We start from the raw sequence: 23,520 nt of genomic DNA, 5'->3' as shown, positions 1-23,520 counted from the left end.
ATTTCACAAATAGAGCAACAATTCACGTGTGCTTTGACCAATTTGAGGATTCAAACACTGCATGAGGTGAGAGCAATGATCTTTCCCCATGACAGCTCAGAGTGCCAGCCATCCTTTAACTAATAGAAGATGGAAAGGGCAGGCCAGGCAGCAGTGACTCTATACACCCTTCAAGATTTTTATGCTGAGCCAATCAATATAACAATTCCTGGGCACTTTCCTTTGTGAAAATCCAAGCTCCACAGGGGGATGGATGCCATTTATAGCAACTGCTTCCCAGTCGAGCCCTCCCTAAACATGCAATTCAGTTTTCTGATGTCCAACTACAGAGACAGTGTACTGAGGGGGGGGGGGGGGGAGAGTGGGGCGACTGTCCCGGGTGCTAAAGCAAAGGGGTGCCAAGAGGTGTTGCCCAGCTGGGGTGGGGTGCAGGATGGCACTGTGAGCAGCTCATTTGGGGGGGCGTGGAGATGGGGAGAGGGCAGCTCCCACCACTGCGTGCACTTCTGGGTAAGCATGGGGGTGGGGGGTGCCCTCTGGATCTGTGCACAGGGCAAGGGCGGGCTGCCGCTGCGGGCTTTGCCCCGGGTGCCCAACGTCCTTGCCACAGCACTGTACAGAGATGCTTTCTAGAGAAGAGGGGAGCATGTCACAGACCCTCTATTCCCTGCTTCTGCCTGTAAGGGGAAGATGTTTTGGGCCCCTACACAGCAAGAAACAATCTTGAAAGGATTTGGACTGAAAAATTTACCACTTAATCCTTACTCAAGCAAACCCCAAACAGGGTTTGCACATATCACCTTCTGTCCTTAGAACATGACAGAGGCTCCTATGTGCAAAACACCTACAAACCTGAGAAAATGCACTGCGATCTAATCAAGCTCCCGAAAAGATTATCATAAACCCACATGAAATCCCTGAGCACTGGACTTTACATTTATGTCAGAGTTAGCTGGGAGATATGTATAGCAACATGTTAACAAAGAGCTTCCATGTGTGTTTTTTCAGAAAATACATGTAAATATATGGTGCTCATTAAATCTGCGCCAGGTTAACTCCATCCACCTCTCTCATTTCTGTTCTACGCTTTTGACAATGAGGCAATCCTTCCTGAATAGGTACCTCCTACATTTTATCCATCTGTGTCTCATTCGGGACATTCAGGATGGATGAACTAAACATTTCACATTTATTTTGATGAACTTTTGGCAGTAGAGCACTGACATCTCCAATTCTGAAGCTGCTGCTGTCCCCTCTGACACGTCACACCATTTTATGATGCAATCCAACTGCAAGCCAAACATCGAGAAGTCCCAGACTTTAAAATAGTGAAGAGCTGACCTTTACACCCAACCTACAGAAATGAACACTAACTCAGGTCCATAAATGCCATAATTGTAATGGAGATAAAGGGACAGAAGGTACCATTAACTTTGGTCAAAAATGATAATTGGAAGGGGAAATCCTGGTAAAAAAATGAATTGGAAGTGAGCCCAAAAGGGCTGTTTTCTTATTTTTATAAAGATAGGTAAGTTCCATGGAGCTTAATTTGTATATGTATGGTAGAGTCCCATAGAGCAGTTTTATAGCATATTACTAGGAAAAAACAGCCTCCATCTCAATTTAATATTAACAGACAAAACTTTTAATTTCCAAACATAACAAGAATTTTGTGAGGTAGGTGACCACTAACATCACCTGTAAAAAAGCAAAAGCTGGGCCAGAAAAGAGGGAGGGACAAGGAGCAAAAGTAGAAACCTAGGATCTTTTTAAAATTGAGTTTTCATTTTAATTGACATGGACTCATAGTCACGGGATTCAAATCCTCTAAAATAATAGGATAATACTGTTTCACTTTTATACAATTTCTTCATTTCAAGTAGGTAGTATCATACCTATTTGCACATGGAGACAGGACACAGAGAAATAAAGGTATTGCCTCAATGACAGTGGCAGATTGGAGAATATGAACCAAGTATCCTGAATCCCAGCCCTTTTCTTGGGTCGACAGAGGGACTGCGTCCACATGTGGTGTGGATGTTTGGTTCCCCAGGACAGTTGCTAGTTGTCTCTGAGGGCTGCTTGTGCCACGCGCCTTCTGGTGCACAGCAAGTTACTTTGGGGGTGGTAGGGAAGGCTGGGGCCAGCACTGTGCTGGCCCCAGCAGCCTTGCCCAGGGACCTGGGGGCCTCCTGGGGCTGCAGCAGCAGCTATTCTGCTGCGTGGAGCCTGGCTGGCAGCCGTAGCGCAGCTCCGGGCAGCCTGGTTCTGCTTTTGAGTGGCACACGCTGCCCATGCGTGCTCTACTTTTTTCTCCACAGGTGTTTGTGACCCCTGGATATCCAGGGGTCAAAAAAACCCTCCACGCTGCTTCCTTCCAGCGCAGAAGACAACTGAACGTGCAGTATGTGACACCACAGACATGGCTGCAAGGCCACGTACTGCACAGCTGTGCTTGTCTGGACGCGGTCAAGGAGGCTAATGTTTATATTTTTTGTTTTGTTTTTCTTTTTTAAAAGGATATTTCAAGTAGTGGCTATGATGGAAAATATCCCACTTTCTCATAAAGGAGGTGATCATTAAACATGTTGAATTAGCTTGGTTTTGGAGTATTTTATGCCTATTTTACGTGACTACTTCACAAGCATGAATGGTGTGCTGTTCGTTTGTGATCCGGGTCACAGTGTCGAATGTTAACTGGGCCCTGTAAAATCCAAGTCTATAAAATCTCAAATCATCTGCCCAGAGCTGTGCTGCCCATCCAGAGAATGTATTTTAATGAATTCTCACTCACCTTTCCCACTTTCCAAAAATAAAAAATAGGGGACTTGGAACAAAGGACAAGGAAGCAAAGTGGACTGCACTTTTACAAGAGGATTGCAAAATATTTGGTGCCAAGAGAACCCAGGAAGCGTATTCACCATCTGGTAACCACAGTGCCCAAGGTGTGAAATAATGTGAAATGATCCTGCTGAAGAATCATGCCCACTGCAGTAAGAAAAAAGATGTCTGCCATTTCTTTTGCACTGCAGTTAACTGTAACAGTGTCAACCAAATATTTAGTTAATACTTTTTTTGACATCTGGAGCATTTAATTAATTAATGAAGTGTATCATTTCTCTGTTTACTAAACATAGCCTTCCTTCACGAATTCACTCACAGTGATGCTATACTCCGCCTACTGTTGTTTCTGCTCAGATTTTTCCCAAAACAACAAGAAAAAGAAACTGATAAAGATTCTGAATGTTTGCCATGGGGAAAAAAATGGAAACCAGAAGTCTCTGGTCAGATTTTAATCAGCTGCAGTTTGGAAAGACAATGAGCAGCAACAGAGACATCAAAGTCTATCAGTAGACTCAAAGAAAAGAATGGCAATGGTTTAGCTCTGTTTGTGTTAAGAAGATTCCCTTCACAATCACAGAGGCTACAAACTTGTATTGAGTTTATTTGACTATATTTATTTTTTAATGAAAATTGGCTAATTTTTTTTACTTGATGCTTGAATGTAGGCATTATAGTTATACAGTTTTATAGTCATATAAATCTTTCGGGGTGGATTCTACAACACTGCGACATAGCACCTAAACCCATACTTTGAAAACTATAAAGAAGCAACCTGATTTCTAGAGGTGTTACTGAGCTCCTATGAGATGCACTGAAAAGAATAGATGTGACTAATTGGCATCAGTGATAAGTCAGGACCACTATCTAACTTTAGGCACTGATAGTTGCAGTGTCTGGATATTCTGCAGTAACTGACTCTGAGAGCTTGTTTTTGGCTGTGGGAGAGTAGATTTTCCAAACTGTGAGCACTAATATTTTGGAATAGCAAAATATGCTCTCTGCACAATTTCCTTGCTCACCCATTAGCACATGCAGAGAGAGCTGATATCCATCACTGAGCAATTAATTACTAATAGAAAACTGGCCATAGCTATTGCCAGATTACCTTTATTTTAAAATACTAGTATTTTCAATACATCTATCATCCTGCTGGTCCATAATATGAATCAACACAATACTAGGTGGATTTGTATAAAATGCTCCTTAGTAGTTCATAATAAACTGTAGTCTAGCAAATCAAAACTACAGAACAGTATCTCAGGAAGACAGAAAACAGACCAAGAAGCTCTATCTGGTTCTAGTGCCAAAACCTTGCACCTTATTGCCGCCATGTTTTATATGACATCAAATATACGTTCAAGGTTTAACAGACATATGTACTGACATATGAGAAGTTGGATGGAGTTTTTGACACAGCTGGAAAATGCATGGTTGCTCACTGCACTTCATGAGCTCTAACATGCCACAATGTCCCTACTTCCAAACTTGTCAAACATGATTTTAACATGCCTGTGTGTATGCAAGGATATAAGCATGTTAAAATCTGAGATATAGCTATGTGGCAGACTTCATCTGCATGCCACATTTCCCCTCAAAGTCCAAAGCCCTCAGTCTGCACTGTGATCCATGTGGGCATTCTGCTGTTACAAAAAGCCCCTCTGATCTCACTTCTACCCCAACACAGTCACATCTGAGAATAGAAGCATAACTACATAACATTCTTATAGTCATATAATACTTTCTCTCTGGACAGATTCTGGAGTATTTTACGATACCTAAAGTACCTGTGAAAAATAATAAATTCTAGGGTAAGGAATGGCAATCAGAGGATGCCATTCCTGAAGACTGGACCAACTTATTCTTGACTTCACTGATAATGTAGATGTGTTACAATTTTTCAACCTACATTCCTTAATAAAAGAAAATTTCTTTAAAAATACTATGTAGACTGCATTACCTTGGGAACTAATGCCAAGAAAATCAATAGGAAGGTTGATGATTTCCATCTTTGACTCACACCAGCATGCACAGATAAAACAAAGTGCATTTGACTGAGTTATGAAGCATATCTTAGCTTTAAAACTGAAATCTCCTATTTTTGACAATTTCTGTAACAATACTAAAGTTATGTTCAAATAGCTTTTTGCATTTGTTATTATATCTTAGCTGTGTATGCTTCAAGCCAGTTCTTCCTAATCCAACCCCCTCAAAAATATGTGGGAGCAGTTAATACTTCAAGCCTTCAAGCTACACATGCAAGCAAGCAGTTAATTTTCCATTCAGTTTACAAGAATAAATGCACTGACACTTGATCACACCATGGAAACAGGTTTTCTTCTTCTTCTTCTTTTTTACATGAGCACACAGAATTCTTAATCTTAAATCTGTCAACAAACAGGTTATCATTTTGATTCACTGCAATTTATGAATGATGACTGGAGGTACCACATATGGTACACAGATTTGAAACAGAAGGATATATGTAGTAGGGAGAAAAGTGGTGAATTTGTGTCAGGCTGCTTCTCCCAATCTGAGTTGATATTATGTACCCGTACGTATATTTTGGAAAATATCAAGCTGCTAAAATAAAGATTCAGTCTGACCTTTCCTGACAAATTAGACTCGATTAATTCATTACAATATTTTGGTATTTTGTTTGTACCTCAAATTGTGTGAAACGTTTTCTACCTGATATCCAAAGAAGACCGTCCACCACACATCCTGCATGACATGAAAGGGATCGGTCAAAGGACTGTACAAAGGTCCACTTGTTCTTCTTGGGACAATATCGCTCGACCGTAGGCAAAACTTGGCGCAGTTCATTTCTGCCCCCTACTGCAAAAAGGTACTCATCCACAGTGCCCAATACAAAATGTTCCCGGCAGTTCTTCATTGAAGCTATTTCAGCCCAAGAGTTACTACGGGGATCATAGCGACAGGCAGTCCTTACCGCACAAGTACGTCCTGTGGCATGCTCAACCTCTCCACCAGCTACAAATAGGAAGTCCCCCATGACAGCTACACAGTGGTGACTCCTCCCAACCGGCATGGGAGCCAGTTCACTCCAGTTTGCAATCCCTGCTATATGAACATTCTCCTGATCGACTGGATTGAAGTACCGGAGTTCTTTTACTTTACAGATCTCACGTTTTTTGCCACCAATAATGTACAGGGTGTCTGACTGGAAGCGAGGTTTTGTCCTTCTAGTCTGCCAAACTGGCTGTGCATAGATGCTCTGGTGGTATGCCAGAGCCTCGTTAATAAGAGCCGTTGCAGTTTCACTAGCTTGCACGTGTGGATGAGAAAGAGCGACAGCATGCAGTGTATCCACATCCATAAGGCCAAAGCGGATGTACTGGAGAAGTTCATCCATGTACTGATAGCGGCAATTGTGTTCCAACCACCTCACGGCTAGCTAGAAGGCAGGGGAAAACACAAACATAAAAAATAATTAATTATCCGTATTGACATCACAACTGGGTCTTCCAACATTGTCTGCATTCCAAAAAGAACCATATATTTGCATATAGTAGACATGTAGATTAATATAAATGAAGTTTAGGAATACTTATAGATCAAATTTCATCTGCTACTTACATTAAAGCATTGTCTGTTTCCCTTAAAACTGATGACAACTATCTATAGTATTAATACCTGATCATCACAGTGCTGTGTCAAAATATTGCCTGTCCTTTTCTCTTCAGAACATCTGGGAGCCTGCTACACAATATTAACAGAAACTGTCAACCACTAGCAATGCTGTTGGAACCCATAATGTCTAAGTAATTTGTATCAACACAGGACTCAAGCTACTGGGCAACTATCATAAATACAGAGATTGTGAGATCACTGAAGACCACAGGGTAAACTTGAGGGAAAATTGAATAACTCTCTTGTAGGGCTCTATTTATAACAAAATACTGAAAGAATTAGAATAGGATAACAATTCCACACATCAATTTTCCTCCTGCTTGAGTGACTTTAACCAAAAAGTTAACGCATATATACACCCACACACAATGCAAAAAGGACAATATTCAGATTATTTGGGGTGCACAATAAGCATAGTAGTGCCTTTTACCCTGATGTATCGTTATTCTTTACCTCTTAAATGAAATTGTCAACTCTCCTGAATCTGTTCCAAAAAAACCCCAAAAAACATTTTCTTGAAATCAAAGGTTGCCTTTGATAGCGTGGGATAAATAAACACAAGAGAAAGTTCTAAAAATAAACAAAGGTAAAACACTAGAAACTCTTTCTTGTTCACACTGACATGAAACACTTTAACCCTTTTGCTGCTTTATTCTCTAACAACTGCTCCAAAGCTATCATAAAGCAGAGCAGCAGAAAGGAATGCTGTGTTTGAGTGATGGAAATGCTGTGTAGTTCCCATGTGTAGATCCTGAAAATAAAGTGAGAAGACAGAACACCAAACACAGATGTACTGGAGCATGCAGGACTGACTCACTTAGGAACCACTATCAAGAAGAAAAGCTTGCGATGGATCAGCTGTGTCAGGAGAACGGGAGATCATATCCCCAAGAATATTTTGTAGAGTGAGATTCAAGATGGCTCTAGAAAGTGGGGTCACCCTCTATGGCAATACTATAATGTGTACAAAAATGATATGAAGTTGTTCAACATCAACCTAGAAAGCTGGGAAGAGCATACAGAATCTTGTCCAGTCTGGAGAGAACATTTGTCACTGGGTTCAGCTCAACATGAAACAGCTTTGATCCAGAGGATGGAAGCAAAGCGAAAAATAAGAAATCAGCACACTCTAAATTTGGACACCAACTTAGACAACATATGGATCTGTGAAACTTGTAACAAGCTGTGTCACTCTCAAACTGGGCTTGTCAGCCACAAAAAGATTCAGTAGGTATCTGACTAGACCTCTTATGTGTACACCATGATCCAGAGGATCAACGGTTGCCTGATAAACAGCTCCTGTGTACATCTAGCCAAGAATCACATTTGTTGCTAAAAAGTCAAGGAGCTACTTAAAATAAATTTAAAGCTGCTCACGATCTGCAATCACTAACGGAGAACTATACAGCTATAAATATTAAAAAGTACATTCAAAGAATTACCTCATTTGGTTACCTGCCATGACTTGATTTTAATAGATTGGCAAGGCTCCTGCTTACAACTGTTGCCACCATTGGCCCCTAAAACAATATGAGATCTGCCCTGTCAGCTCTGCTTCAGGTCAAAATGCTAACACCAACTGCAGAAATAGGTGCATTTCTGAATGCTGACCTTAGCTGGGAAAATGCTTTTCACTTCACTTGTAAAATATATTTATTTGCAATTTTTAGCTCTAAATTCTGAATGATTCTAAATGATTTGGAACAGGGTTGTCCAACTTACAAGTCTGCAGAGGTCACATGCTCCAGGGGCTGCACCCCATGCAGACCATTCCAGGTAAGCCATGGGCTACATGCTGCACAGGCACTCTTCCCCACTGTTTTGCACACCCCCACTAGTGCATCATACAGGTGCAAACTGTGCCCCCCTCCCCACCCTGTTGCAATGTGTAAATGTGTAAATGTCCTCACTGCAATTGCAGCTGGAGCAATGGGGGAACAGTATTTGAGAGCCTGGAGGACACAACTTAACCTTTTGAGGGTTGCACGTGGCCCTGTCATGGGTGCATGAAGGCCTGAGTTAGAATCCAATCTCCCTTCTCCCTTTGCTCTTTTCTAGCCTTTCCTTTTCCACGTCCTTGTGACAAGGTATTTAGCAGAATTTGCAGATTCGTTGGAATCTGACAGGCCATGCCGTGAGTGCTTCTGCTATGACCTCGAGTTTGGGACCTCTAGCCTGTCAACTGTTCACCTTAGCACTCACACCATCCCAGCCCTGACACTGTATATACAAAAGCCCATCTCTACACATATATACATCATTAATGTCAAAATGTCTGAGAAACTGCAGAGCCAGACAACAAGGTTCTGCAATCTCCAGTACAATCTCCTCGCTCAGTTGTGCAAAGTGTGGTATAAGTAGCTTCCTTCATAAGCAGTTTCTTACATACTGTGAGATCATTATAGGTTGCTGTAGTGCAATAAAAGATTTCACTGGCATTGGATAGTTTTAATACGTACGCTGCACTCACAAAGGCACTTGTATGAGACAACCTGTATAATTGAATCATGGGTTTAAACTAAAGAAGTCCACATTCTCTCCACCCAAACTGATCTGTCCTCCTGCCCTCCCCCCTCCCCCCTCCCCTCCCCTCCCCCCCCCACATGTCCTGAACCTTTCTCTCCACACCTTTTTAGTGCTCATCAGATCTTATAAATGTGACCTCCAGCTGCTCTGGGCTGAGAAGACTGATTGACATATGCTGTAGGTCTCAATGAAAGATGCAGCAGCAGTGAAGTGACAATGGTAAGATGACCTTGATATATGCTTCTTCCCATCTTCCTTTACATGACAGATGGGAGAGACAATGGAGAGGAAGGTGAGGCAAACCTATATCATCAACACAAGGAGATGCCGGCCATGTTTACAGGCTTCCAGGGCTGCCTCAATTCAACTGCTGAAGCACAAAGGCAGATGTGGAGTACAGTACATAGTAGCTTCTATTATCATTCCATAGCATTGTGATGTCAAAGGCACAGCCACAAAGCCACTACATCCACCCCATATTTGGCTTCCCCCCAAACGTCCCCAGAGGTTTAAGATAGACAAGTATCAGCTAGCCTGAGGTTAGTCTCCCTTGTGCACTAAACTTGAAGCAACTCTACTGTCAGGAGTCACAAATGTGATCAGGTGCTATCTTTCCCTATGAGCAGAGCCCACTTTGGCCAAACCAGTGTAAGTAGGTCTACATTTGCAAATAGGTCATAGTCTGTCCCTTCCCCACTTTCCCTCCCCACTGTGCCTGTTATTGGCAAGCTAATAAATATGCAGCAAGAAAGCTAAAAAGCACAGGACCAAGGACTTGTTTGTTTGCATTTCTCCTCCTTGCAACTGGTCACAATGATTGTTGTATTAATTCAATCGCTTTAAATCACTGTTAATATAATACTTTTTTATATGATTATTGTTTACTGAAGCCACAAAATCATCTACCATGCTATTCAGTGTCTGCATTCACCTCAGAAACACTGACAACCCTCTCATGGGGACATGTTGCTGGTAAGTGGAGCACCTAGTTTAACGGGCACTCAAGCGGCTTGCCCCAGGATTTTCAGTATCCTGTGCAGTATTAAGTAAGGGGGCAAAGACGGGTCTTCAGAAGATAATGGTATGTTATGAGAGGTATGGAGAAAATTAGTGAAGAATTTGACTATCTTGGAGGGTGAGTGATGTAACAATCAATGGCATGGTTTGGTAGCTACTACTATAGTGCATGGATCAGGCTGCTTCTCTGAGGAGACAGAGATCCAGGTTCCCAAATTAATCTTTTGTACATCATAATAGTCACTAATGCACTGCAATGTGACTATTCTAGTTTTCTTTTAATGTCATTAGGTCAAAGCTTTCCTTCTTACCTTCAATATTACACTCTGGGTACATCTACACGTGTAAATAAGCATGCCTAATTTAATGCACATTAAGATAATGCACATTAAGTGATTTTTGGCAGGTGTTTACATATGCAATGACTTGGCACTAACTTTAGTGCCAAGTCCATACAGCCCTGCTATGTGCCCTTGTGGCCACCGGAGAGAGCTCCAGCCTCCGGCCACATGGTTGCCAGCACTTGGCAGCCATGTTGAAGACAGAGCCAGCTGCTAGCACTTGACAGCCATCTTGGAAACTCTGATCCTTGGCCAGCCCCTTCCCTGCCCAAGAGCCATGTGCCCAACACAGGCAGCACGTGGCAGATCCCTCCTTGCCTACCCTACCTCCCCATGCCGTGGTGGCTCCAACCCCTGCCAATGACACCCAGTGTCCCGCTGCTCCAGCCTGGCCACTGCCAACAACAACCAGTGCCCCGTGCTCCTGCTGGCCATGGTGCTGGCCCCAGCAGGACCCCCTGGCCCAGACCCCAAAACAGCCACACACCCGCCAGCAGAGGCCAGGGCACTGACTGTGAAAGGTCCTAGGCAACCCCCTCCTCCTGCACTCCCCACTCCAGTCTGCCTGCCTTGCCAACCACACCCCCCCTACTTCCTGCACAACCCCAGCACCACGCTTGGGACATGCACATGGGTGAAACAAAAAAACTTTATTACCCTCACAACACCCATCCCCATCCCTCCCACCTTACTCCTCAACCAACAGTGCCGCTCCACCACCCTCCCCACCCACCAATAATAAACAACCCGCTTACAAGCGGGAAACAATATACAGCTGGGAAAGTATATACAGGTGGGAAACTATTTACAATATTTTGGGTCTTCAAGCCTAGATTGGGAGACCATGGGTTGAGGCTAGGGGACAGAACCTGGGCGCAGGTGCCCAGCACCCCAGCCCCTGGATGTTCTCCCGTGGGTTCAGGGGCCACAACGACTCCAGCAGGTAGTGACTTCATGCATGGATGGGTCTTCAGTCACATAGTACAGGGGAGAGTGTTAGGTCTGTGCCCAGGTGGGTGGTGGCAGGTCCAGGGGGCTGGGCCAGGGGGTCTGGCAGGCAGGAGATGCTCAAGGACCTCTTTCCAGGGCCGGGGGGGGAGGGGGGCTGCTGTGGGATAGTGGGCTAGACCCAGGGGTCCTGTGGTACCATGGGCAGGGGCAGGGGCTGGGCAGTGGGGAACGTGGACACAGCTGCCAAGCCCAGGACGGTATCCATGGCCTGGAGGTTGGCATCCCCTGCTGCTAGAGCAGTTCCAGGCACTCCCGTTCCAGGGCCTCCATTCAGGCCCAATGGTCCTGCTGCACCTGGTCCTGTGCCTCCACCCAGGCAACATCCTCCACCTGCCAGGCCTTCTCTCATGCCTCCTGAGCCTTCTCTTGCACCTCACACTCCTCTGCCACCACCAGTAGCTGTGGAGCAGGAGGGTCCGGTCCCTGGTGTGCCATTGGTGCTGCCTGCACATCTGGACAGCTCTAGCAGTGGGTGGTGGCAACCCAGAGCCCACATCCCTGATGGGGCTAATGGGTTCTCCCTCGCATCCAGATGTTAGCTGCTGAGGCAAGAGACAGAAGACTTTTATGAGAGTTCAAAAATTTCAAAGAAAAGATACTCTGCACCGGGGGCCGTGTGCTACTCAGCCTCAAATTGGGGTTTGAGTGTGCATGGGTGCCCATGGACCTTGGTCAGCTGGGCAGGCCTGAGCCCAGGCGGCCATTAGCCGATCCCCCCATCCCTGCTTACTCCCTTGGGAGAGTAACCAGGGTGGGATAAGACAAGCTGCTGGCAGCAACTGATGCCACAGCTCCAGACTCCGCTCCCCACCCTCTCTCCCTGCAGGCCAACCATATGCCACGCTGCCTCCCAGACCATAGTGCCCAGGCTTAGGGCGCATGGGGCTCCCAGAAACTGGGGTGAGGGGATGGCTATGCCCCCACTCTCCCTGCTGGGGGTCTCTCCAGGGAGGCACCCTGGAGCCAGCCTCTCCCTGCGCTGCCACTGCACCTGGAGTGTGCCCTGCTGGAGGGGTGCCTGAGCCATTATGCCGTGCTGCTGCTGGTGCCCCCCACAGATCTATGCTCCTGGTTTGGGACCCTGAGCTATGACAGCACAAGGGGCAAGCCTAGGCTGCCTGGCAACCTCCGCTGCTGCCTGGAGGGCTACCTGTGGCTGCACAATACGTCTCTGCCCCCCACTCCCCCAGTGCCAAGGGGGACATCACAGCTAGCATTGATGGCTTCCTTGGCATGTGAGAGGCCCGTGCCCACCCAGCTGTGGGGAAATTAAAGCTGATGAATAAAGTTCTGAGCTGTGTGCCACCTTCCTGCATGCTTTAGGGGGCGGGGAGGGGAGGGAAGGAATCCAGGGCCAAAGGAGGGTGAGTGGCCTAGGAGCAGGAACTGGGAGGGCTGTCCTCTAGTGCAGGACTTACCACATGTCCAGGGCTGGCAAGGCTGGTGGTTCGGTGAGGGCCTCCCCATAGGCAACAGCAACAGTATCTGGTTGCACCTGGTGTCTGCAGCCCACACAGTATGTGGCAGGCCATTGCCCAGCCAGGGCCTCTCCCACCCCAAGGAGGGGTTGGTGCTGCTGGTGGTGTCATGGCTGGCCACTCCTCAGGGTAGGATCTGGGCCGAGGGTAAGGCAGCCGCTGGTCAGGGATCCCCAAGCTGCCAGTGGATGCAGCAGACAGGAAGGAGAACAGGGAGGGGTGCTGAAGGGCTGAGAGGTCAGTGTGGGGTGAGGGCTCAGCCAGGCCATCCCTGTTGGTGACATTTGCAGGGGTGTGGCCTGGGTCCTGGGGCACCAAAATATGGGTCAGCTCCTGCGCAAAGGCCATGGTCTTATGGGTATGACCAGACCGATGATTGTAGTCAGTCATGGACATCCACTGTACCCACAAGGCCTTGACTTTAATGTGGCACTACTGTGCCGGCTGGGAATGCCCTCACCCATGCGTGCCACCTGACAGGGCCTCATAAATGTGGAGGTTTGAGGGCCTGCCCCACACAAACTGCCTTTACATGTCAGCACGGCCCCAGAGTGCCACAAGGTCACTAACCTCCTCCCAGGACCATTTGGGGGCCTGGGTGGTCAGCACAGGCATATGCATGTGGGTGGGGCCAGGGCTTGATGGGGAGGATGAGAAGGATGACATTCTTGTCCCACACTGGCTCTCTGGGCTCCCACATGGCTGCCCCTGTGGGGCCGGCCCTGGACACCGCTCAAGAGAGCTCAGCAGCAGGACATAGCCAGGGACTGGGAGCCACATGGCAGAAGCACTTCATCTGCTGGGAGTGAGCAGCAGCAGGGAGCAGGTGCTCGCCCTGCTACCAGAGACAGCCAGCCAGCAGCCCTGGGGGGATCTCAGGGCTAGGCAAGGAGTGGCCAAGCAGCAGCTCTGGCTAGGGGACAGGACATACAGAGACAGCCTGTAGCCTGTCCACGGGGGCATACAAGGCCTGCTGGGCTCTTGGACAAAGAACAGGCTCCCTCAGGCTCCCTGGTGCGTGTGCCCCAAGGCATAAAATGGCCGCTGACTTTTATACCATGGAGCTAGGCAGGGGTAGGCAAAATACAGCCCACAGACTGGATCCAACCCACAAAGGTTCTTTGTCCAGCCCGCAGCGGGTCCCTTGGTCCCACCTTGTGCAGGCACTGTCTGACCATGGCACAGCCTGCTGCCCCCTGGGCATGCAGTGGGGCTGAGGCAGCTCCGTGGCTGGACTTCCTTTCTAGATAGCCCAGGCAGTAGTGGCTCCTTTCGGCTGCCATCTCCGCTGGCACCATCCCACAGTACCGGTGGGGACCCACACATATAGCCTTCACCCAGCCCACCCTGCATCTCCTCCAGAGTTGCCTGTGCTGAGTAGCAGTGGCAGCCAGGTAGAAATTATTGCTCAACGCAGGGGAAAATTGGCCTCTTCCCCTCGCCACTGCCAGGAAGCAGGCGCTTCCTGCTGCAGCCGCCCGGACCCCATGCCAGGCTGCCCTGCGTCTGCTCTGCACTGTCACTGCTGCCCCACTGGGCAGCCTGGAGGCAGCAGTGATGGTGGCAGAGATGCAGGTGTGGGGTCCAGGCAGCTGCAGCAGGAAGTGCCCGACAGTGGCGAGGTGAAGGGGCCACTTTCTCCCCATGCTGAGCAACAGTTTCTGTGTGGCTGCTCAGCGCAGGAAAGTCCAGAGCAGAGCATGAGGCGAGTCGGGTCAGGGCTGCACACGGGTCCCCACTGGTATCATGGGGCTGGGGCCAGCGGCAGCAGCAACTGGAAGGAAATGCTGCTCCCTGGGGTGGGGCTACCCTTGCATCCCTTGACAGTTCAGCAAAACTCATTAAGAGGCCCTCCAGCTGAAATCATTGCCTGCCCCTGAGCTAGGGGCTGCTAGTGAGCAGCTCAGCCCTGCAGCAGGAAAGGTGGCCAGCCAGGAGCCTTGGGGCTGGGCTCAGGACAGCCCCCTAGTCACTGGGTGTACCTGGCACTAAAGTTAGTGCCGTGTCACATCTACACGTGCGTTACTGAGCATTAATAACACCTAAATTTGATTCCTGTATTTGCAGGTATCAGATTTCGGTGTGATTAGCCTAAGTTACTGTACAGTAAGAGTGCACATGTAGACACGTACCCATACTGCACAGTAACGTAAGCTAGGGCACACTAACATGTCTCGTGTAGACGTGCCCTCTGTTACATAGAAGCAAATACCTGCGTATTAACTCATGGATAAATTCTACAGTCTTTGCTTAATTTCTGTTTAGCCTAGGCTCAGCATCCTATAGAATGTAATGAAAGTTGTACCTATATAGGGACTTCAACATTTAGCTCCAATATAATTGCATCTTTTTAGCCCGATCCTGGCAACTGCAAACACTACTGCAATAAAAGTAAACCCAGGGCTAGCTTACAGTGCTGCACTGTACAGGATGTGATTAAAACAGGGCGAGGAAAAATATCTAGACTGCCACAAGGCACGTTGCTTATAACAGCCTTTGGAATTTTGGCTCCAATCTAAAGGAAAAAATCTGTCTCCACCATCTTGAGTATAAAACACATTTCTCATCACTAATAAATTCTTCACAATAGTAAGGACTTACTAATATACTGTCAATTCTTTGTTTAACCTGTCAGAGGCTTTTTTCCTTATTAATTTTAATGTGTGTCTGGGAGAGCATGTAAGAATCTGCAGCCACAGCCCAGTGCCTGTATCAGCTTTAATAAATAATATATTTTGCCATATCCATCTTTTAAACTAAGCAAGTGACAAAACTAGGCCCCCTAAAAAGACAAGATTTTCACATCAGATTAGCTCTGGTTTCCTTAAAGCCTTACATCCAAAGGATTTTTTTTTCCTCCAAGATTGAACTATGCTTAATTTAGCAAGTGAACAAATTCCTGAAATATCAGGATAGAAAATGCATCATCTACCCAGACCCATCAACAATGTTTACATACCACTTTGGTGATTTAATCAGTGTACTTGTAATGACTGCTTCCTATTTTCTATACTTTAAACCATTTTCCATAGCAGCTGATTGCAGTTTCCATCCTTCTCTATTGGAGATATGTATACCATATTTGGAAAACTGCTGGCATATATACCATTCTTAACTTCAACAGACATCAGAATCTATTCTCTTAGGAGAGAGCCAAGTCTCCTTTAACAGAATATAAATTTGATAGCCTCTTTGAAATCTGATTAATTTGTAGATAATTTGATTGGTCAATTTAGTGCCAGTAAAACTGTGTATAAATCACTCCCTGCCACAAACATGGGACTGATTCTGATCCCACTAAGAATCGAGAATAACTCTTGTGACATCAGTGGCCAAGACCATTACTGAATGTAAAACAGTGTTCACTCCACTGATTTCAACAGACTTGTGGCAGTTTATGCCATCTGAGTATCCAGTGCAGTGGCTTAATGGAGATGATTACCAACGCTGAACATTTTTAAAAGACATCGACTTTTCACTGAAATTTCTAAGTTCTTGAAGAACTAAAAAGCTGTCATTTTTCCAATTGAAAAAGCTGAAAACAACAAATAACACAATATTTTCTGTGACAATTTTCCTTCTGACACAAAGAATACTTTTGCTAAAAATAATGTGAGCCAATTTTCTGCCTGAATCAGGCCTCACAGGGTGAGAGAAAAATAGAACACATTAAAAACAAATAGCATCAGCTTCCTATAGTTCAGTCTATAACATGGAGCAGGGAAAGAAGAGGCAGGGATTCTTTTCACACAAATCTCTCCCAAACAAGCTTTCCAGATCACACTGTTTAATTGCAAACAAACAAACCAAAAAAAAAAAGTCATCATTATCTCCAGCTTGGAGGCACCATTTTGGATCTGTTCATATTGATAAATAAAAATAGCCAGGAAAGCAAAGCAGTCCCTACAGATATAGAACTCTCTAATGTTTTATCTTTGGAAGTGATCAAATGGTGTCAAAATAATGATTTTGGGCTTGCAACTTGAACACTTTATGACGGCTGTTTGTTTTTCAATTTACAGCCCTGTTTTATTTATATGGGCATTTACTCCATTGCAAATACTTCTGTTAGATACAACTCTGGAAGTGTGACTGGCCCTTCCTTGGAGTTCAGTTAACTCAGTGATTCTCAGCCTTTTTTTCCATGCTGGAACATCTTGCTTCTCCCAGACCCACTTTCATCTATTTAGGACTCCCCCTCTATTGTAGCAATATAGAAAGGGCATTGACACTGTGACCCCTTGACTCCTGAGGATGAGAACCTATGAACTGATTACAGTTTATCTAGGCTCTGATCCAAAGCACACTGCAGTCAACTGAAATACTCCCAATAACTACAATGGATTTTGGATCAAACGCTGAGTGCACATTTCAGAATAAAAATATATGGGTTCAAATTATTGTAGCAAATAAGGAATGGATGACATCAGTTTTTCAAGCTGATGTGAACATTTTGGAAAAACAGGCACGGAAGTTAATAGCAGTTATGCAGATACATCTCCTGACTCTTTTTTCCCCTAGCAATATCAAGACACAGCACCTCACAAACAGAGACCACATGGCTTTATGTATACAATTCTTCTCCTTCCCTCATTTTTTTTTAATTAGAGAAATGTGCATAAAAAATAAGACTGTAATGAGCTGCATGTAGAACAATCAAAATTATTAGGTATTTGCATTTCTTTTAAACCATGAACCAAACAACCACAATATTATGCATAGGATCCTCTCAATATGAAATTGGTAAATATTAATAATCTCTGAATCTGCAATGAAATGCCTCTCAGCCTTCAACCCTGAAAAAAAGAAATAGTTTGCAAAAAGTTGCAGGACTGTTATTGAGCTCTTATTTACAATGCACTAACCATGCATGCAGAGAGTGTGTGTGTGTGTGTGTGTGGGTGTGTGTGTGCGCGTGTGCGCACATGCACGCCCATGCCTATGTTTACATGTGAAAAAAATCTGTTGCCACCCCCACCCTCTTTTTACACGGAGACATGTTTAAATTACCTGTTTGTCGGTTTTGTAAATGTGTGTATATGCAACCAACCCCTTGTGTGGTGCTGCATTAGCAAGCAAGCAAGCCAGCTTTCATTTGCACAGTTGTATTTTTTACAATCAGAATTAAAACATTTACTCTATTTGGAATGAGTGATAAACAGGGATTTTAAAATTTCTATTTTTTTTTTATGTGAAAATGAAAGAAAAATGTTCTTCTGGATGCATTATGCCTTTGGGCTCCATTTGAGGGGAGAGGGGAAAAAAAAGACAGAGAAAGCTACTGTGAAGGTCACAGAGTGAAAGAACTTCCTCAGGGCACAGAATAAATTAAATCCCAAGGAAAAAATAAAATGTGATTTCCAGAGTGTGAGGCACAAACTCAAAATGACAATGATTGACAGCCAAACTATATCCGTGCAATATCGAAGACTGCACGTTCTCATTTACCTCAGTGTAGCCAGCAAGCGCCCATTAAACATCCGTCTGATGCCCAAATTAACCTTCTTGGCAAACTGAAAGAGGCACAAACTATCATAATCAACCTTTCATTATCACAGCAGCCTCTAGTTAAAGGGTCAGAATAATTGTGCCATCAGAGCCCTGATTGTTTTCAATCAACAGACGGCTGGAGTGACAGCTCAGTGATGGAGTAGTTTGATGAAACCGCACCAGGCCTAATCAGAGCAGATGAAAGGAAGGCATGATTGGTGCAAATGAACAGTCGTGCCTCTCTTTTTCATTTACAATCTGAAATTACTCTTAAATTTACAGGGTTTTTTCTCCCTTATGAGTACCTCTGGAAGAATGTTTGACTTATTATGAGTTCTGACAGTGCAGAGTTATAAAACACAGGTAGGGTTTTCAGCTGAGGCTTGAAGTGGGTATTCAGAATAATTTTAACAAATTTGCTCTTGAAAAGCACAAAATGACTAAAGACTTCCAATGACCTAACCTTTCCATGCTGTTTGATTAGCAGAACAATTTATCACAGCTCATATTCTTCCTGATGGGAGAAGTTAAAAGATGATGAGCAAAGATCTCTTGTAAATATTTTCTTTTAACCAATATATTTATTGTATTACTGCTCTCCTTTTCACACATACACACAGAGAAACCTTTACAAATGTCACATTAATAACCCCTTCCCTCTTAGTCAGAATGAACAATAGAATCAAAGCAGAGATGGTTTGGAGATGAAAGTACAATAGATTGCTGTGCTCAGAGTATCAGTAGTCACGCGTCTGGTGGGCTGTAGTTGATTCATTACTAAGATTTAAAGAGATAGAAAGTGAACCTATCTGTTACCTTATGGCAAGAGATCTAAGCACTATACACGTTTTGGAAATTAAACTGGAACTAGCTATGACTAAAACGGCAAATAATGGAAAATTTAAGCTGTGTGGGGCTCCCCAACTACATAACCCACTTCCACTCATGAACTCTCGCAACTTTGCATGCCAGTCACATGGTTTTCCATACTTCCAATGGCCAATGAAATGAAAGCACTATAAATCAAAGGGAATCTATTTGTACAGCTGAACAGAGCAGGTATTTCAAGTGGAGAATGACAGATCTTTTCTCCTGTTTTCTTGGCCAGCGTCAGATATTATCTGGCCAATCAGGTACTCCTGCAGTATATCAACATTCAGGTCAGTGCCGCAAAACAAAAGGAAAGCAGCAAAGATTAATGTTTTTCCAAAGTGGAAGTGGAGGGAGAAAGCTGATGCTAATGTGAAAGGCTTTTAAATCATTTGGTAATGTTTCCTGTCCATTGTGTATGTGGCTAATAAAAGTTTGAATCCTTTGACTGTGTTGGGTTGTAAGCAGAAATGATAATGCATATTAACCAAGTTAATTGGGTAACACTGCAAGAATTTCCTGAGTGAGTCTGCTATACAGTTTGTGGTAAATGGGATTTCACATTATTTTATTCTTGTTTTGCATCTACTTTAGCAAATTCTATGGTTGACTTTCTTTGGAAAATCTGGTGCACGTACTTCAAATGGATATTAAACTTCACACTTCCATGCTTCAAACTGTCTCTGAGAATTAGGGACAAAAATAGGGTCTACATGGAAGGCAGCACACTCCACATTTATCTGTAATGGGCTTTCTTGCACTCTTCCACCTCCCCGTACACTGTCCAGTGTTGTCTGTTCAACTTCAGACAGAATACTGGATTGGCTGGACCATATATCTGATTCAGGCAATTCTCGTTTCTGAAATATAGACAGAAATACATTCCACCCATTTATTTAACCACAGCCATCAGATTGTATAATGGCTCCAAAGGTCAAATGGCTAATAAAGGCCTTTGAAATCCAAAATACAAGGAAGCATATTAAGGACTCCATGACCAGGTTTAAAGAATGGGAGAGCACAGAGAAGCGCAGGTCCATGTTTTTCACAGAAAACACAGGTGAGCTCCCAAACTGCTCCTTGGCTTAAGTTGACTTCATGACTGATGTCCCCATTCCCTTGAGTTGGCATAGATGAGGGCTCCCTATTCCTCCCATTACAGTCTTACTGTACATGCCCATTCTCTTGCAGGCACTTGCCACCCTTCACAATTCATATCCAGGTTCAGTGGAACCTGGGGAATGATGCCAAGGAAGTTTTTTGCTGTTAAGCAGATAGGGAGTGTTAGCTTGCCCTCCTCACACACAGAGCAATACACTATGTGCATGGGATGGGACAGAGAGAGGACTTAAATCAATGAATGTTTTCTCCAACTCTTATCTCTATTTAATTCTCTTCATTGTCTTTCATACAGGGATGCTAGTGTCAGAGCCACTATTACACCAGCTGACCTTAACTGTACCACTATGGGCCAGCAGCCAACCTACATCTCTGCTGCAAGCACAGCAGAGGCATAGGTTTTACATACAGAGAGCTAGTGCAATGGGCATTCCCAAAGTGGGGCCTGAAAAGAAAACTGATGGAAAAGAAAAATTCTCACTTACAGGGGAAAATGAGCATATTTCCAGACCTGACTTAACCTGGGGTATTCAAGACCACAGACACAGGGACTGGATTAAAGGGGGCTAACAACAGGCACAGAAATTTGGGGAAACTAAGTGTTATTTTCCTCAAATGTAAATGAGCACTGACCCTATGAGATGCACAAAGATAGGGCTGCTATGTTTCCAATCCTAAGAAAAGGGGGTAAGCAGGTCTAAAGAATGTGTTTCTGGGCCTTCAGGGAGCACTGCATTGTTACTGATGTGAACTTTGTTGGGGGACTTCTTGAGAAACCCTTGATTAGCTTACAAGGGCTTTCATATCTCAGGGCTGTTGTTTTCTTGGTTTTGGCTCTAGCTGCCTTAACAATGACAACTCCCAGAGCACAGTGTGTTGAGAACAGGCTTTATTCTATAAACTAGCTGTTTTCTGACTAGTTGAAATTTTATTTTTAACTGTCAATACTGAACCCTATTCAGCCACCCAGCAACCTGCCTGGCTAGCATTACAGCTGATCTGGTAGCATGCATGATAAATTATAGTGTGATTTAGGGAGCAGTACATAATGCAGCAATAGCAAATGAATTTATCAAAATTAATGGTGTTACAGTGAATCGCAATGTATTAAAAATGATTTCTCGCTACTTCCTCAAGTGTTAATAAGATATATCTTCCTAAAACATTTAAGCTTTAGGGCATCGCTCATCATTCTTGATTACCTGATTTTTTGTGGGGCCAGACAGAAGTATTGTCCTGTACAGACCTCATCAAAAGAATACCTAGCCTAGCTGAAGTTTGGTAGACTGCATGGGCGTGTGAAAAAACAAATTTTGGATGCACTACCTATTGGCATATTTCAGTGCCTCACAAATTTAATGAACTCATCCTCACAATGTCTTTGTGAAGTGAGGTTGACTTCACGAGCCAGATCCTTCTCCACCTCTAAGATAAATAAATGTCACATACGTGACTTCTGAGCATCTGAGACACTGAATGCAACAGTCACCAAAGCACAAGGATATCTATAGTGTTTACTCATCTCATGTTTGGCCTACTGCACATGCTCAGAAGTGATGCATTTATGATCACTTAGACATCACTCCACTTGTGCTCTGCTGCAATCCATTTCTATCTGGGAAAACACATACACTCCACATAAGCCCCTGAACCTTTAATTACACACTACTGACAGGCGGAAGGAGAGAGTGATCCCCACTCACCTTTTGCCTAGTGGTGAGGATGCTCATTCAGAAGGTTGGAAAACCAGAGTTAGACTTCTCCAGCTACTATGTATGCATTTTATCCAAAATGCTATTTAATAAAAATAGATAACAATCTAAGACCAGAGCACAGGGTTCCATCCTTCCCTGGACAGAGTTCACCTTACTAGATCTCGGAGTCTTGCTCTCCTTCCTGCCCTTGGCTGTTTCAATCTTGACAGTCCAGTCACCATCTGACCCAAAGCATTACTGGTCTTATTTTGAAATTACAAGCACCTTCCTTTTAAGCATCTCAAAGCAATTTCTAGGCATTAATGAATTACAGTATCCTTGTGAGACAGATAAAATACTATTCCCTGTCTAGGCATGGAAATTGAGCCACAGAGATTAAATGATTTAACCCATGAAGTTGAGTGCATAACCAGTATCATCTGGGTTCCAGTCCTGTGCCATAACCAAATAAATATTTTTCCTCCAAATCAAAAACCCAGCTAACTCTCCATCAGTTGTCATGCCACAGAATAAAATCTGGTAAAACTGATATATCTAGCCATGTTGTCTCTGCAAAAGATAGGATAGATCAGAACACTAAGTCTGACCTGACTTTAACATTTGAGGCTTATTTGTGCCTTTATGCTATATCTTCACCTTGGCAGAAAGATGCCTCCTGTCACTCCCTGGAGTACAGAGGACAAAAATAACCTGTCCTTTGTTAGGAGAAAAAGTATTGACACACCATTTCAGAGGGCTTCTGCATACCTGGCTAGCTCCACTGGTTAGCACGCACATAAGGCTGTTGTGATGCCTTGTCACTTGGGCAATATCTGTGTGCAGGTCCCTTCCCCCCTACCATACACCTACCTTCTGGGGATGGATTTATAAGGCACACTGCAATTTCACTGCTGCAGATGCCACTCTGAAACCAATTTGTGCTAATAAGTGTCCTCTGGAACAAACAGCTTGAAGATCCCTAACTTGGCTACCATTCTATATTCTAGCACTTCTGGACTGATTAGCTGGAAAATTAAACATGCAAACAAATAAAACAAAATTAATGGAGTGGGACTGATTACAGTAAAAAGTCTATATTTGCTTTAGCCATCAATATATCTTTTGCTTAAATAAGACCGTTAAAGGAATAAGTTTGCAAAGTAACACTCTACTAAAATAGTGGTGCCTGCAGGCCAGATTTGGCCTGCAAGACCCTGTTACTCATCCCACAAGCCTCCTCATAGGTCTGGAAATTTGACTGCAGGGAAGTGGTGGACTCATTAGTTGCCTCTCCCTTGCTGCTAAATTTCTGGACCCAACGACAGCCCTGTGAAACAGATGACATGGCCCTACATGCAAGACTGTGCCAACATGCAGTGGGGCCAAGCATATGGGATCACTTCATGGCTGGATTCAGTCCCTGCCAGGCTGGCAGGTCTGGCATGCACAGGGTCAGCATGCCACAACTGTAGACCACCC

At 44.5% G+C, this 23,520-nt stretch overlaps 1 protein-coding gene across 3 annotated transcripts in view; it reads right to left on the bottom strand.

Moving 5' to 3' along the window:
- Positions 1–23,520, bottom strand: part of KLHL32 (kelch like family member 32) — a 251,103-nt gene that overhangs the window by 28,024 nt on the left and 199,559 nt on the right. For all 3 annotated transcript variants that reach the window (XM_019486394.2, XM_006270483.4, XM_059732181.1), the window contains one exon: positions 5,533–6,259. In XM_019486394.2, coding sequence (XP_019341939.2) covers positions 5,533–6,259 — 727 coding nt within the window. The remainder of the gene's footprint in view (positions 1–5,532; positions 6,260–23,520) is intronic.

Source organism: Alligator mississippiensis, chromosome 1, assembly GCF_030867095.1.
Source record: "Alligator mississippiensis isolate rAllMis1 chromosome 1, rAllMis1, whole genome shotgun sequence".
Lineage (NCBI taxonomy): Eukaryota > Metazoa > Chordata > Crocodylia > Alligatoridae > Alligator > Alligator mississippiensis.
Note: the sequence above shows the minus strand (reverse complement) of the source record. Positions and strands in the feature narration are given on the sequence as shown.